The 16,697-nt window shown below is 38.0% G+C and overlaps 1 protein-coding gene across 3 annotated transcripts in view; it reads left to right on the top strand.

Annotated features, from left to right (window-relative positions):
• TMEM135 (transmembrane protein 135) overlaps positions 1-16,697 on the top strand; it is a 181,598-nt gene that overhangs the window by 40,522 nt on the left and 124,379 nt on the right. For all 3 annotated transcript variants that reach the window (XM_066989914.1, XM_066989912.1, XM_066989913.1), the window contains one exon: positions 2,056-2,089. In XM_066989914.1, coding sequence (XP_066846015.1) covers positions 2,056-2,089 — 34 coding nt within the window. The remainder of the gene's footprint in view (positions 1-2,055; positions 2,090-16,697) is intronic.

Here is a 16,697-nt window from a genome sequence, read left to right as displayed (position 1 = left end):
TCCCAATTATATGCGTCTCTTATTTACCAGCTGCAGCTTTAATACAGTCCTTGGGTTGTATCAGCGACCCTTTTGTTTGGACCAGCTCCATCCTTCTGTCCTGTTTTCCATCAGCTGTCATTGTTACAAAATAGTGCCACATTTTCTGAGCTTCCACCCACTTTTTACCAGTTGAGTTCACAGTTGGGTTAGGTTTGCTGGATCACATTTGCACAGGGCTGGGGAGAGTTTTCTGTAAAAAAACATGGAGATATTTATTATTAAAGCAGTCACAGAATGAATTTGGGGGAAAAAAGACTTTCTGCTTGGAGTTAGCTGAGGTCTTGTTCAGCAGCAAATGCAGGCAGGCTTGCTTCAGGCACTTTCAGATGATGTCAACTAGCAGCTTTCTGTATTTTCAACTCCAGAAGTTATTTCCTTGTGTGCTTTCATTGTCTGCATGTTTTTCCTCCCCTGACCACCTACTTCTTGTATCGGTCTCACTGCAGCTGCACTGTAGCTTCTTATTTCTTTCCTTCCTTTTCTCTAGCCCCTTTTCCTTTCTTTGTCTTTGCGATTGGCAGGTTGCATTTAACACTTGGCCAAGAGGGACCACAATAAAAGCTACGAATTTGACAAGATCAAGCTCCTGGATTTTTAGTACTTGGAAAAAGAAAAAAAAAAAAATAATCAGTGGGAGGCCAAAGCACCTCGCCTGCATGTCATCCCAGCCTGTGTGATACAGATACTACCAGAGAGAATCCATGAAGTAAATTGTGCAGTAGCCAAGCTGTGCAATACACACTATAATACTATTGTCAAAACACTCATTATACTCTTAAAGCAGTGAGAGCTTAAAAAGCTTAAAGATTCATTGGTTGTTCGTGGACCTGTTCAAGAGTTCAATTCATGTACTGTACAAGGTGAATTTTCATTCCTTCCTGGTTAGAAGCAGCATGCAGGATTGGGGGACTTTATTGTGAGTTATGGAAGTCTCTCTGCTTTAATGTTTCAAGATACAATTCGCTATATGTTGTCTGTTTGGGTTTTTTTGTGTGCTCCATCCGCACCAAATATTTAGATTTGGGCTTTTTTTTTTTTTTTATCCCTGAGGTTTCTATGCTGTGATCTTGTTGGTATTTTTTTTTTGTATCTGCACATGCAGAGTGGTAGTAGGTGGGGAAGGTATTCAAAGAGGATTTTTTTTAAACAATCTGCTTTTGTTAGTTAAAGTTTTGAGCTTCAACAAAATTTGAATCTTGCATGTGAATAGAGAGCAACCTGTGGGACTCGGGATGATGTAACATTGCTTCTTCAAATTCAAAGTGATGTGGAAGCACTAGAGCTTTTAAATGGGATATATCCCTATGCCTCACATACCAGTTGTGAGAAATGTAAATCTAGATGCTTTGCTTGGCAAAGTTATAAACACCTGGACTTGAGGGTTAGAAAATACTGAACAAGATTTTTTCTTTCCTTTTCATTTTTTTTTTCTGCTTGCTGCCTTGGAACCATGCAATTGGAATTTATTTCCTACTGTGTGTGATTTCGTGTCCTTGTATAATTGCACTGATTTCAAGTTGTTTTGTTAACATACAGCCCTCTTAAGCACTCTATGCTTAAAAACTTAAAATATCAAGACAAATATACAAACTTGGGTGGGTTGGACCTTCTGTCATTCATGTTTGTAGCAGCGTTAAAAAAAATCCCAAATGGTGTGAAGACAAATGAGTTCAGCTTATAAACTCATTTTCATATTAAGTTTAACAGTTAAACATGATGGTATGATATTTGAGGCTTTCACTTTGTGTTATTCAAGGTGCCTTGCCCCTTCATGATGACTTCATGACTCGTGCAGGCCAATCACTATATATAACTCTGTACTTATAATTCTTCACTGCTTTGATACTGTGCTATGAAGGTACTATTTTTGGTTTCATATGTATTTTTCTGTAGGGTAGCAATGATCCATCCTAAATTCTGTTCTTTAATGCAGTATTCTAATGCTTAAACTTTTTTCTTCATTTTGCAAAAAGTTATTAATTTATTCACCAATTTTATAACTTCTGTTTCTAGGAGAGGACTCCTCACAATTTACATGGCCAATCAAGTAAGTAGTCCTTTATTTCAAGAGTAAAAATGTGTAATATCGTTGGAAATGTATCTTGTTTAAAATGGATTAGTGCTGAGATCCATTGACTTCTTAATCCTTTGAAGACTTTTCTGTTTTTCAATTGAAGAATTACGTGCTGTTAGGTAATGAAAGTTATCTTAATAGGAAATTGTGCTCTTAGGTGTTTCAGGAGTAGCTGTAAAGCACATGCTGAACTGTAGTTTGTTGTATTATGTTGAAATTTCTTGTATCATAAACCCAAGAAAATGGATAATTTTATGTCCCTTCCTTAGTAGAATGACGTGGTACTTTCAATGATCATTGTTTTTCAGATAAGTAATCCAACAATATATGCGTCACTTTTATTATTAATCATTCTTCAAACTGATATAAAATATTATGCAAGCAAACATTTTACCAGATGGTTGTATCAATTTAATTTTGTCGTGTTCTTTGTAATCTTTGTCAAATAACAGTAGTAAACTTATGTAAATACTTTATACTTTAACTTTTTCTAAATATGTACTTCTGTAACATGATTATATTTCTTGAGGAATGATTGTATTTGCTAGAAGAATTATCTAAAGATTTTTTATAGTGAGTTGTATAAAGAGTCATATAACAAGAAGGAAAACAAAACTAAACAAAAAACCCAACCAGACAACCTAAGAGATGTTTTAGAACACTATAACAATTTACTGGAGCCTTGAGAGAATCATATGAACTTAAGACTCTTTAAAGATTTGTAAGTAAAAGTGTTGAGACAAAGACAATTTATTGCAGTACAGATTGGAGTGATAACACCAATACTTTCTCTTCCATTCTGGTAAAGCCATTGTTGATAACTGTTGTAATTGTGACGATACTTGGAATGCTTTTGGAAAGAGATGATATTTCACGTGCTAGCAAGTAAATATCCTGTTCATAGAAATATTTCAAAATATAGCAAAACCCATTATAGAGTTCTATTTCAAATTCTAGTGTTTAATTTTTTTTAGGCAGGAATTGTTTCTTACTTTATTCTGTATTCATACAGTGCCTGTCATTACAGACTCACTCATGAGTAGAGTTTACAGAATTCAGAAGAGAAGAAATTAATTTTCACCATTAATTATATTGAAATCAACTACTTTTTACTGTTTTAACTTTTATCCACTTGACTTGGATGGCTCATACCCTGTCCATTAAGTTTCCTTTTTGTTTGTGATTTTTTTTCCTAATTTGAGAAGAAAATGAGTCGTCTCCTTGAAATTTAATTAGTTATATGTTCAGACCCTCAATAACACGTAGCAACAGCATTGGATTCCTACGGGGATAACTTTGGTTATCACTAAGGACTGAATTTGTTCTTGAATTAAGAAGAGTAGGTGTGTAAAAGTCTCTCATTCAGGAAGCATAGATTATTATAAAAGTAGTGATAATTAGTTGGACATCTCATTGTTAATTTGGATCGGGCTTTTAAAGAGAGAGGGGGAAATAGGTGTGCTTAAATAGCAAAATCTCTTGAGTATCCTAGTAATGAGAAAGCTCATTATGTCCATGGCTCTTAAGTTGTGATGCCACACAGCTCACTTGATGTTGGACAGTGTTATAAGGGAAAAGTCAACCACTGTAGTCAGATTTGTAGTCAGATTTTATGGAAGCCATTTATTGCCATGAATGTTCTCTTCAACATAATGGTTTATTTTAGTAACTAGTCTTTGAACTTGGGACAGCCAACGGTTTGGTTCATAAACTGCCCTGATCATGACATACTTAGCTTGTTAGCAAGCTGTGTAGTCACTGCAAATATTTTCCTACTTGCATTGCTTATCTCTGGTTGAGAACTTTCTATGCCTTAAGTTTTACTCATAACTTCACTGTGTCCTTAAAGTATTTGTTACCTTTAGATTGCAGCATGTTCTGAGAGCCGTCACACTTTAGTTGTTAATGCTGGTATCTAGATTTCAGACCTGGAATGCAATGTGGCTTAAGCTAGTTGTCAGGCCATGAAAATGGAGAATGGATATGAAATGGGAAATTACTCTGCATTTCTTGCATTTTATAAAAACTGGTTTCAGAACCTATTCACATATTCTTTGAACTAAATGTATTACGTTGTTTTGTTTCATGTTTTGCTAAAGTATATTTTATAGTCTGAGCAATAACTACATCTTTTTTTGTGGTTCTTCGTGAGTGCCTTTGTCTAGTTGGGAGGGGGGGTAGTTGTAATTAGGGCTATTGGTTATAAGCAATTATCTTGACTATTGCTGCAGTGAATTTTTATAGCCATTCTAGGGCCTTTAATATAGTAACCTTTAAAACAGGAAAATAGTTTTTATATTGGCCATGTTGACAGTGCTTGACAGTTTGTGCGCAGAGATGAATTTACATGGTGAAATGGGCATGATAGGTGTGAAAGTCTTCATGTATGGCTGCCGTTGAGGAGCGAAACACAGGAGAGTGTTACAGGCAGAAGGGTTAAGGACCTTTGTTTTGAAAAGGCAACATCTTTATTGATTTTTTTTTTTAATTACTAGAAACATACGAATAAGTGTCCTGACGAATTTTAAGTAATGCAGGGACTTACATGACCCAGAACTCCCCAGTTGTATTTTCTGACTACTTACAGGATGAAATGACAGGTTAAATTGTTTATGCTGTATATGTTCTGTGGAAAAATTGAATGAAAGTGCTTTCTTAAGGTAGCTTTCTGCTAAATTGAGTTTATTAGAACAATGCATGTGAAAGGTTTTTTTTTTTTTTGACTTAAGTAGAAGAAATAAATATAGGAATATATGATATGCAGTCTAAAATCAACTTCTGAGCTTTTTTTTTTTTATTAGAAATAAACTAATATGCCTGAGCCCTAACATGGTTGAAAATGTGGGTTTGGAAGTTTTTAACTAGTTACAGTCTGAGAACTGATGTTTCTGTAATACCCCAGCGGAGAGCTGCGGTAGTCAGTGCTGGGGACCACACAGAAGCACAGAGCCTTTCAAGTTCTATTTTGGATTGCACATGTTAAAGTCAAGACGTTTCTAGGATTGTAAGGGATGCATTGGTAGTGAACGTATAAGATAATCCTTTATGGTTAATTTGAGATCAAAAGGAACCCCAAGATTCCAACAAAAGGTGGAAACTGAAATGTAATATCTTCAGTTATTTTTATCTGGAAAAGAAGATGATGTTAATAAATGGGCGGCCGTGAATGATACCTATAGCTCTTAAGTTTCAAAACAGTTATGGCATACTTCATTGTGAACAGCTTAACATTTGAGTTGTTGCTTTGAAGTTTAAGAAACCATGTCTTTGAATTAGTTTTTTTTTTTTTTTTTTGTGTTGAAACTAAACTGACTAAAAGAGGGTCTGACTAAAAAATAAAAAACAACCTACAAGATAGAAAAGAGACTAATCTGGACTAGGACCCTTTTTTTGTTATAAAAGTTTTTGAGAAATAAAAAATTTTGAAAATTGATACATTGTCATTCAAATGCTATCCCAAGACACTTATCCTAGTGTATGCTCAACTGTACAGTGTTTGCTCTGCTCTGGAAAAAATGGAGGTGTATTTATGTTTTGTTTGAAATTCAAACTGTGCCTCGTTATATCAGACTTCATTCATTTTATACTATAATTTCTAATGGATTTGAGTAGAATCACAGAATAACTTAGGCTGGAAAAACCCTTAAGATCATCAAGTCCAACCACCAGCGTATCACTACCAAGTGCACCACTAAGCCGTGTCCCTAAGCTCTTACATCCACACGTCTCTCACGTATTTCCAGCGCTGGGGACTCTGCTACTTCCCTGGGCATTGGAATCCCATACTTGCATTGCATGACCACCCTTTCCATGAAGAAATTCTTCCTGATGTCTAATCTAAACCTTCCCTGGTGCAACTTGAGACCTTTTAGTCGTATCCTATCACTTGGCACCTGAGGAAAGAGACCAACACCCTCCTCACTGCAGCCTCCTTTCAGGTAGCTGTAGAGAGTGATGAGGTCTCCCCTCAGCATCCTTTTCTCCAGACTAAACAACCCCAGTTCCTTCAGCAGCTCCTCATAACTCTTATTTTCCAGTTCCTTCACCAGCTTCGTTGAACTTCCCTGCACACGGGTGATCAACTCCACGTCCTTCTTGTGGTGAGGGGCCCAAAACCGAACACAGTACTCGAGGTGTGGCCTCACCAGTGCCGTGTACAAGGGGACAATCACCTCCCTGGTCCTGCTGGCCACACAATTTCTGATGCAGACCAGGATGCCATTGGCCTTCTTACACACTTGGGCACACTGCTGGCTCATGTTCAGCCAGCTGTCAACCAGCACCCCCAAGGCCCTTTTCTGCCAGGCAGCTTTCCAGCCTCTCTTCCCCAAGCCCATACCACTGCACGGGGTTGTGGTGACCCAGGTGCAGCACCTGGCACTTACCCTTTCTGATTGTCATGTGTGGTGTTATACATACAAAATTGGAAATGTTAACATTAACAAGTTGTTCTTCAGGGTCACAGGTTAAACAATGTAAAGTTCAGGCGTGAGATCAGACAGCTGGATGCAAAAGGCAGAGTGGGAGTGTTGGGGGCTGGCTTTTGACTGTGATAGAAGGAATTGATGTAGGAATCATTCCCAACCATAGAGAGGGCGTTAGGGAGTGGAAAAAATACAAATTTGAAAAATAAGTTGAGAAAGATCAAGAAAAGAAGGCAGCAGTACAACCCAAAAATGAGAAATTAGAACTCTTTGTAGCAAGAGACATGAAGGATTGGAGCTGAGCTGATGTAATGAGAGTTGGATTGTGGGAGTGTTGTAGGTATAACAAGTGGAAGATAGATGGGAGAACATAGAGACTGTGCTACTTAAAGCAGAAAGCAGATGATAAAGAAAACGATAGGTTTGGAGGGAAGGGAAGTAATGAATTTTGCTGCAATGAAGAAAAATTTAGCAAGAGCCCGGAGAGAGAGAGAGAGAGAGAGAGAGAGAGAGAGAGAGACAAAGAGGGTACTGTTGGTGTCCTGAATATGGGAGTTGGAGAAAATGTTGTCAGCAATAACATCTGGATGAATTCTACACAGAAAAATGGCTAGTCCATGTTGTACTTACATGCTGTCCTGATGTTAGGTCATCAGTGCATCTATCATTGATGAAGTATTGAATATAGGAGCTCATATACCAAGGAAGAGATACTGTTTTAAGGTAAGAAACACACGGCCGCCAGTAGTAAGAAAAGGGAGCGTTTTCCTTTCAAACAAAATTTTGGAGGAAGAATGCATCTTCCTGGGTGTAAAGTAAAACAGTGATCACCTGTTACAGATAATATGGATTAAGAGAAATATTGAGAGAACAGCAAGGAGTGTAAGATGACTACAATAAGGGGAAGTCCTTCAAAATTTTGTACGCTTGAACTTATGACATTTTTCTGGAAAATCTGAGGGCTGCTGTGGGTGTTCAACAGCCTGTTGATGAGGCTGGGAGCCTGCTTACTGTGGTACTTACTCTTCCTTTTGGGCATACCAACTCCTTCCTTTCCCTGTGTCTGCTGTTACAGAAATACTTTTTCAGTTGTATTTCAAGTCCAGATAGGAAAGCATTAAAGCTAAAAAAAAATACTGTTGACATTAAATACTGAATAGAACAAGTTGATCAAAAGTATTTGAGTGGGTGTTGCTCTGTTTCAGTGTATGATAGAGCACAGGTAGTATAACTGAGAATGGTTTCTTTCGCTTTTGAAGAAGTGCAAGCAGTATCAGAGTTGAATTGTTTTTCATTTACATAAATAGTCTAAATCTGGCTTCATTTTGGCCGTACCTTTGTTTACTCCAAGCAAGCAATGTGAAGAACAAGTATTGTGCTCCTATGGCTTGAGCTACTTGGTCTAGAAGCAAGCAAGAATGCTGAAGCACAGATCCACAAAGAAGTCCCTCTGGATCTAATGGAGAAATGAGTATCCAGCGCTCTTTAGTCACAGCTTAACTCCAGGTGTTTGTATGCTTTCTTACAGGATGGAAGTCGTAGTGATTCAAAATACCGCTAAATCTTCATGCTTTGCAGTACTTAAAAAATCAAAACCAGTAGTCTAGTGTAAGATACGTGGTACACTTTGGCAGCAAACAAAGCTTAACATGAGTATAGTGGAACATAAAAAGTGGTTTGAATGTTTGAGGCCAAGGGCCCTCCAATATCACTTTCCATGTACACTAGATTTGTTGTTATTGTTTTGTGCCTTGTGGGGAAGGTATGTGGAGGGACAAAAGAAGGGGCAGAGACTTGCTACGGCAAGAGGAGCAGCAACAACAGAAATCTACTTTTAAGCTGTGCTGTTGCTGATCCTGTTCGCCTAAAGGCAAAATGGTAATATTGTGAATGAAGATAATTGCATACAAGAAGTACTCTGCCGCTGAACATTCCTGAGTGATTTTACTAACCAGCTTATCAAGTGCTTTCTGTACAAACTTGCAAATGAGTTGGAGTTGTTATGAATGTTTCAGTACCTTGTGCCTGTTACAATTAAATATATGATACTGTGAAAATACAGATTCCAGTTTTTTTCCTTGAGTAATGTGCTATATGACTATAAAGTCACATTTATGTTGTGTAACTTGCAAGTCATTTGAGAAATTATTACCTAATAGTGTTATATACTATAAAACATTATGTACCAAAATAGAAATATCCTTAAAAATAAGGTCTTGTCATTTTTTTCAACGATAATTCTGTGAAATAATAGGTGTTTGAAATATCCCATTTTTTGGCAGACCATTATATTTGGTTACACAGTTTATTTACTGTAACACAAAAAAATGTTTTCTGTTTAAACTTACTAAATTGACATTTTATAAACAAGGCACCAACTCCTTTTCCATTGGGAACAACACAGTTTTAATCAAAAGATGAAGACAATGCAGACTGAAGAAGGCCAGATGGCTTTACATTTACCCAATAAATATTTTAGAGTTTTTAGAAGCTCTGGATTCTAGGAAAATGGATTTTCCCACTCCTCTGTTCTCTTTTTAGGTAATTAAAATTTCGTTGTGTGCTTTCATGGTATTCCTTTTTTATTAACATTATACAAGGACTGCTGGGATGGGGAAACTCACCTCTCTTATTTAGTTTATCAGCCAAGGTATGAATACCCAGATTTTTTTTTTTAACTTCTCTAACATCTAAGAAGTGACCTCCATAACTGAAAATGCATCAAGTAAATGCTTGAAACACTTGTCTCCTTGGAGTCTAGCTGTTTTCCTGCCACCATCTCTTGGTTTGTCACGGATAACTGCGACCCTCTTCTGAGGCGACTGTGGCTTTGGTTACAGCAGCTGGAAGGGACCACGTGTATTTATTCTCTAATGTTGCCCAGGCTAGATAGCCCTTTCATTCCTTCCATTATTAGCTTTTGAGTTGATACTGTAGCAGTTTAAGAACCATTGCTTAGTTCTTCCTTATGGGCAAAAAGAAAGAAAAAAGTACTATGCTAACTTTTTTATTAGAGTAGTAAAATTCTTATTTTCTCAACGTTATAATGTATTGGTAGAAAAGCATGAATACTTTGATATTCTGCTTTTTGACTTTCTGGTTAACTTAGAGGAAAAAATGCAGTTTGAAAGCTTGCAGGGAAGCCCTCTGCTTTTCCTCATTGGAAGCCGTGCTGAGGTAGAGGTCCAGATCCCAGTGTCATTCCTGGCTGGAGGACAAACTCCTGATGTTGTAGTAGTGCTCTCAGCTGAGGTACGTGTCTGTCACTGCTGCCTGGGTGAGGGAGGAGCAGAGAGGTCAGTATTTAGTGTTGCCTGAAAAAAAGTCTCAAGGACTCATGGCATAATTTCTGCTGTTGCATGGACAAACTGCCTCAGATAATGATGTGCTGCTGGCTGTAGTTGATAAAGGCTTAACTTCTAACAGGCGTGCCAAAACTCGTTTTAGTACTAACAAGAAACCAATCTTCTCTGGTGTCAAGTTAGACATCGATATCAACTCAGCAGTGTTTTTTCTGAGCCTACAGTTTTAATACATGTCCTCTTCAACACATCTTAAGTTCGAAGCTCACTTGAGAGTCCTGAATCCCCGCTTCTAACAGTAGCATTTTGGCTACTGGGAGGATTTGTTTGCTTCCACTTGTATCAGGTCATGCGATGTTCTTTGGTAAGACCTGCCTTTTGTTGAGGAATGGTATTTTTCTGCTGTTCCATCATCTGGATTTAGTAGGAAAGCTCCTTCCTTAACTTCCATTTCTTTAATGCCTGGAGCTTACTGGAAAAAGAGGGTAGAAGAGCTTGCATCTTTTTCATTTCATAGAAGACACAATCAGATGGAGCTCATCTGACATTTATTCTGTGGCCTTCATATCACATGCTCTGTCTTAATTGTGTTATATTTCTGCTCTTGTGTCATTCTCTCAGCACCCCCAGGTTACAGTTCAAGAAGTGATGCTGTTAATACCATGTACCAATTGTAGACTGGAGTGGGAAAGTAAATAAAGTGTTAAATGTAGTAGTAGGAAAAGGATGAAATGTTTTTTATTAAGATGTTAATAGCATTACATAAAAAGGAACATAATTTTGTGAGTAGTTTGGAGGAATATGAAGTTACTCAAAAGGAATGGTTACTCTTTAATGCCTGACAGTAATGTTCAGGTCTGTTCCACAGGCACCTAAGCAGAAGAAAACTTTTACCCTTTCACAGAATGCTTGAGTTTATTTTGGTGACTGTGCAGGGAAAGTGTATTGTATGATCAACATTTCCAAGCTCCTTGCTTAGAAATTAAATGCAGATGTTTTCAAATAATCAAAGACTTAGGCGTGTTTTATTCTAGTAGATAAATGCTCAAAACACTTTCCAAAAATTTTATTTTGGAATTCAGAATTAGATGCCATAAATGGGTAAGCTATATACTTTACACATATCATGTTCTGTGGGATAGGCAGTTTGGCAACTGAAACAGGCAATATTGAAATAAATTGCTACTTTTAAATATAAACTTTACATAAAACTCGTATGAGAAGAGAAATACGCTGCAGTCTTACTCTCCTTCAAATAGAGCATAATGTGGACTAATTTGATTAACAGAATACTTCACGTAATCAAATTATGGATAACTGATGGCTCTCTAGCATGGCTTTAAAAGGTTGAAACTTAAGGTCACTGTCACTACCCCCACGTGAAGTCTTTAAGAGGCAGGTTTTAAAATTAGGAGTCATGTGAACTTAAACACTGCTGATGTCTTCACTTTTAAGTAATACAGTAATAAAGTTAGATCCTAGCAGCTGGCGCTCTTGCGGATTGACATGGCTAATTGGCTTTGGCATCTTAGCCTCAGGAAACCTCATCCATCACTTCAGAGCAGGACGTTTGGCAAGAGTCAGAGAAAACATTTAATACTTTGTCTCTTGCTTTCTATGCAAAGCTGCTTTGCATTTTTGAGCTTTCCAGTGTATCTTGTTAAACGCTCAATGCAATACTTATTTTTACGCTCCTTTAACGAGATCTTTTACAGTGAGTAGCTACTTGTTTGACTTTCTAGAATTACCAAAAATGTCAGTATTACAAATCAGTTTTGACACTTCTCTCTCAGATAAAACTTCTGTCTTTTATAGCTTATGCAAAATTCTGGATCAGAAATACTGTGTTAAAGTTAGATGACTTTTTGCTAGTCAGTAACTGGGATTAAAGGAATGTTTAATTTCAGGTTATGAAGAACTCTCAGAAACCTATCTCTAGTGTGAAAAGCATTTCTAATTCTTAGAACTACTGTAGGTGAGAATTTGGTAGATTAAAAAAGATGGGTCAGGAGGTATTTCAAGGCTTCCCAGCAGGTGAGGTCCAAGTAGTGTTTGAGGAGAACTGAGGGTTTTCCTGGTGAGAGGAAAGGGTTTCAGAGGTCTGCTGGGGGAGGCTTGTGGGAGCAGGAGTCTCTTACTCTTCCTACACCCCAACAGTCTCAGCAGTCCTCTCCCCTTCTGCCAGCTCTTCACATTGTCAGGCATTCATGTTTGCTCCTCAAACCTTGAAGAAACACAGCTTTCACCCCCCTCTCCAGGCTCATCCCAGGATGAACACAAGGCAGGAGGGGGAGGCGTTCATGAGCTGCAGACCTTGGAGTTCTGGGGAACCGTTTGTGTGACCTTTTCTTAGATATATTTACGAGAAGCACTCTCCATTTAGTCAGCTTTCTCTTGTTGGGGTGCAGAGGAAATGTGGAAGGACCTTTGCCCTCTCTCAGAGATGAGCCAGCTCCGAGCATTCAGGGCCAGCAGCAGAACCGCTCACTGCATGGTAGGCCTCGTCCGTGAACCCCTGCTTTACCTCTTTCTCTATGTCCCTCTCTATAGCCGTTTAATAAAACTGGGAAGTTTTAACGTATAAAATTTTGGAAGCTTTAATTTTTGAGGTTTTGGCAGTTCCACTTAAAATCTCCAACTGTTGTGCGGGTGATGATAGTTGTTGTCACACTGCTTCTGGAACTGATCAAGTGTTAAGACAGCTTGGGAGTCGTGGCATTCGGATTTCATTTTATAAAAGAAGAAAACTTTAATTCTGCGTTCAAAATACGCAGAATGAAAGCATTTCGAAGAGGAATGCAGTTTACATAAGTGTAAGCTCATCCTGCTAGTTTATGACTTAATTAAAAAACACCATTTTTTTTACACGCTGTTAATCTTAGCATGGAACTCTCTGATGGAATGGGGGTGTGTTGTTCCTGATTAATCACATCATATTTAATTATTGCTTTCCGTGCTCCAAATGTTTTGTTCAGAATTAAATCCTTCGTGCTCTTAATTACTGATATCCCCTCCTATAGCATGACTGCCAGTTCCAGTGTGATATTGTTCCTGACGTCAGTTATAGGATAATGATAATTAACCAGAGCAACAGTTTCAGCCCAGAAATCGTTTTGCTCCTTTTGAATCCTTAAGCTTTCAAAATAAAAGTATGTCACACGCTTGCAGTACTTAAATACTTGTTCCACAGAACGTTTTGGAGAGAAAGAAAAGTTGTTTAGCCTAAAAATTATAAACTCCACACAAAGGCAATAATCAGTGAGTCGTTTCGGAAAACAGTACAGCCAGCTTCTGTCTTCACGGTATCGGAACTACAAAACAAAAAATACACCTTTGCACATACAACCTGACAGTGATTGTTTTCATATTTTCACTTCCATGTTTTGAAGAAGTATTTTCTATGTTAAAAAGTATGTGGCATGGTTATGTACAAAAGTGATTCCCGAAGTCTTATTAATTCTGTAAATAAGTAAATATTTTAACCTATATTTATAATCAGCTGTAATGGATGTGCTGGTGTATAGCCATAAGCTTGTGTAAACTGGCAAATGTTAACACGTGGTGGTTTAAGTTCTTTATGTTCTGCTGTTACAGGATATGTAGATTTTAAACAGTGCCGAGACTAAGTTTTTTAATTGTGTAAACAGTCATTGGTTTGGCATTCAGGGGGAGGTGGTTCATTTGAAATCTTGTCTCAGTGATATGCTCCTTATGCCTTTAATAAGGTTAGAAAAGTGGAGGAGGACAACTTCTAGCACAGCTTGTAAATGTCAGTCTGGATGGGAGGCAGTTCAGCTTGAAAACAATATTGGTGTTGGAAAAGTGAAAGGAGAAAAGATCCCTTCTGGGAACTGTTCTCCCACGAGGAAAAACTGTTTTAAAAAATGTAAAATTATGATCGTTTTTGGTAACGCAGAAGGCAGTAGTTCTGAAATACCAAACTACGTCTAGTAAACGTGGGGAAAACCAAAGACAGAATAAAATTTATTTCGGCTAGGTCTAAAGCCGCCCGGTTTCCTGAAGGCAGTATTTCACCTTGGCTTGAGCCCTGTTCACACGTGAAAATTTCCAATTAACGTCTTCTCTTTAAGACTATTCCGTCTTTGAAAGGCAAGATGACTCAAATAGAATTTTTACAGGAAAATAGAGATGATTGTGGGAGTAGGACCCGCTTTTGAATCTTCTCCCCTTTTCCAGGCTACGAGATAAAGGTCAGCAGCCGAAACCACTAGTCTCTGTGGAATTTCAAGGACGCACCAATAACCATACCTTACTACGATATTCTGTTAAATAGGGTTATTTCAGAGGAGTTGCACCATTTGATGTTGGTCTTGTATGGTCACTGCCATGTCATGTGGCAGCTGTAAATTTCAACAGGGCATTTTGTAGCTAATCTTTCATGTTCGTGTAATTTGAGTGCTGTGGTTCCCTGAGAGTTTCTTTATGGTTCAGTAACCTCTCTCCGCCTGCTCGGAAGAAATGGAGTGCTTCAGTAGCTGCTGCTCTTCTCAAGTCCGGTAATTAGTCTTGAAGATTGCAGGAGACGTTTGTGGATTTTGTTAAAATTAGTCTGTATTCCACACCCAATATTTCTAGGGAGAAGAGTGATCTGAAGTGGGAATCAGGAGAGGGGTAGAATGCTTTATATTTAACAACATATTTTTCTTCGCTTTAGTACCTATTTTACATTGATAGAACTTTTGTCAAATTGTTTTGATTTGTTTTGTTTGAATTGCTCATATCCAATTTTTATGAATTTTATTAGGATATCCATTATAACCCTAGTTAGAAATAATGTAAGCATCAGTTTCAGTGATTGTGTCAGACTGACTTTCTGTAACTTTTACATAATTTCATAAATGTGTGGTATTTGTTTAACCCCCTTCCCCTCTCCACAAGTAAACCCTAATGAATTTGTGTCTTTGAATACTTTTTTAATTGTAAATCTTTTCACTTTGAAAACACATGCTGTCATTTGTAGAAAGTAATTCTTGCTGGTAACCTTGGGTTACTGGTGACTTTAGTGTCTTTCATTCAAGTCTACGTGTACAACATTCTGCTTGCAGCGTTTCATGTATGTAATTTGATGTGTGGTTTTGCGGATCAGTGCGTTGATTGAAAGGTCTTTACGTTGTCAGTCAGGTTGCAAACATTCCCAAAGAGCACCTGTACAGTTGTTTGGGAAATATGCACTCCACGTATGTGTGGGCTCACCTCCCCTTTGTAAACAATTTATAAACAATTCTGTGCTTAGAATATTTGGAAATTTAAAATATTTTAGATGTTTGTGTAGGGAAAAAAACATTCATTTTTTAAAACAACTGTATATCTTTCCTTGCTTCCTGGCACGCATGCTGTTTGCCTCTGTGTCTGTCTGCCTCTGTCTTTAGGGATGTTTTTATTAGCCAGCAGGAGCTTTACAAATTATGATTATTCTCCCATATAAAAACATGTGGCTATCCTTGGTGACAGGCTTCTATTAACATACTGAAATTATCTGCCATCCAGAAAATGACTTACTGGGTAAATCGTTTCCTTTACATTTAAACCCTAATGTTCACCACATCTCTTATTCTTAGCCTAATAAAGGCTGCTGGGAACTGAATGAAGTCCTCAAGCACGTTAAGCTGTACGAAGTAGCCCCTGGAGTCCCAGGCTGTGACTGTGGCGTACAGTGTAAATCATTTTGAACTGAAACGGGTGCACTGAACTTGAATATGGGCATTGTTTGATAGCGCTTGCAAATCACAGTGGGACAGTGGCCTTAGGCAAAACAAGAGGTAAAGGGAATTCGGTGCTGTAAATAACCTTGTTGGAGACCTTCATCATGCTTATAAATAACAAAGCTCTCGGGCATCTCCCTGTCATGTGTCCCGTCCCCCACCCGAAAATCCATAAGATTTTTGTTAATTTGCGTGATTGCCTGCTTATATTTCATTTATGAATTTGAATATACCCGAGTTTGAAGGTATTTCTATTTGAATAAACTTTGGGGTGAGGCCTCTCACTGATCTGTGAGATTTGGGGTTTTACTAACGGATAAAAATCTGAAACTTTTCTCAGAGTTCTAGCCTGTTTGTAATGTAGGCTGTGTATTGTGCATGTGGAGGCTCGAAGAATAGGATTATAGGATTATTTTTGGAACTTCACTGAGAGGAGTTACTGCAGTTTGAGCAAGAACTTAAGACAGTCACCCTGGTCTGTGTTATCCAGTATTCCCTCTCATACTGAAGGGGGATTGGGAGGAAGCCTCAAATACAGGTCTGGTATGGAAAACATTTAATCTCTACAGTGCAAGTTATCCAAAATTGCCGCTAACTGAAAACAGAAGTGTTAGGAGCAATACTAGGAAAATACAGCTACAGGAATTTCACCACTGCGTTAAGAAAGGCCAGCATGACAGTCTGCCCGTGAGCATCATGACCGGCTCTTCAGTTCAAGAAGCGTTTGGACAACACTGTCAGAAATACGGTTTGTTTTTTGGGTGGTCCTGTGTGGAGCCAGGAGTTGGACTTGATGATCCTTGTGGGTCCCTTCCAGCTTGGGATATTCTATGATTCTGTGATTCTTTTCCAAAAGTAGATGATGAGTTACTTGAGATGTAATGAAATCCTCTGGTCAAAGAAACTGTTAGGCATGAAAAAGAAGAAAATGAGTCAGATAGCATTTTGCAATACCCTAATAAGCAAACATTTTTTTCACTTTTGCATTTTTTTAATTTTTTTCAGTTAACAGATCATCTTGTATACAAAATCATCAACAATCTGTACATGTGAGTCACATGCTAAGCGTATATCTAAATTCAGTCCTAGGGTCATGCATGTTTTGGGGCCGTTTTCGCTGTCATCAACCTAC

Source organism: Anser cygnoides, chromosome 1 (genome assembly GCF_040182565.1).
Source record: "Anser cygnoides isolate HZ-2024a breed goose chromosome 1, Taihu_goose_T2T_genome, whole genome shotgun sequence".
Taxonomy (NCBI): domain Eukaryota; kingdom Metazoa; phylum Chordata; class Aves; order Anseriformes; family Anatidae; genus Anser; species Anser cygnoides.
This window is presented reverse-complemented; position numbering and strand designations above follow the sequence as displayed.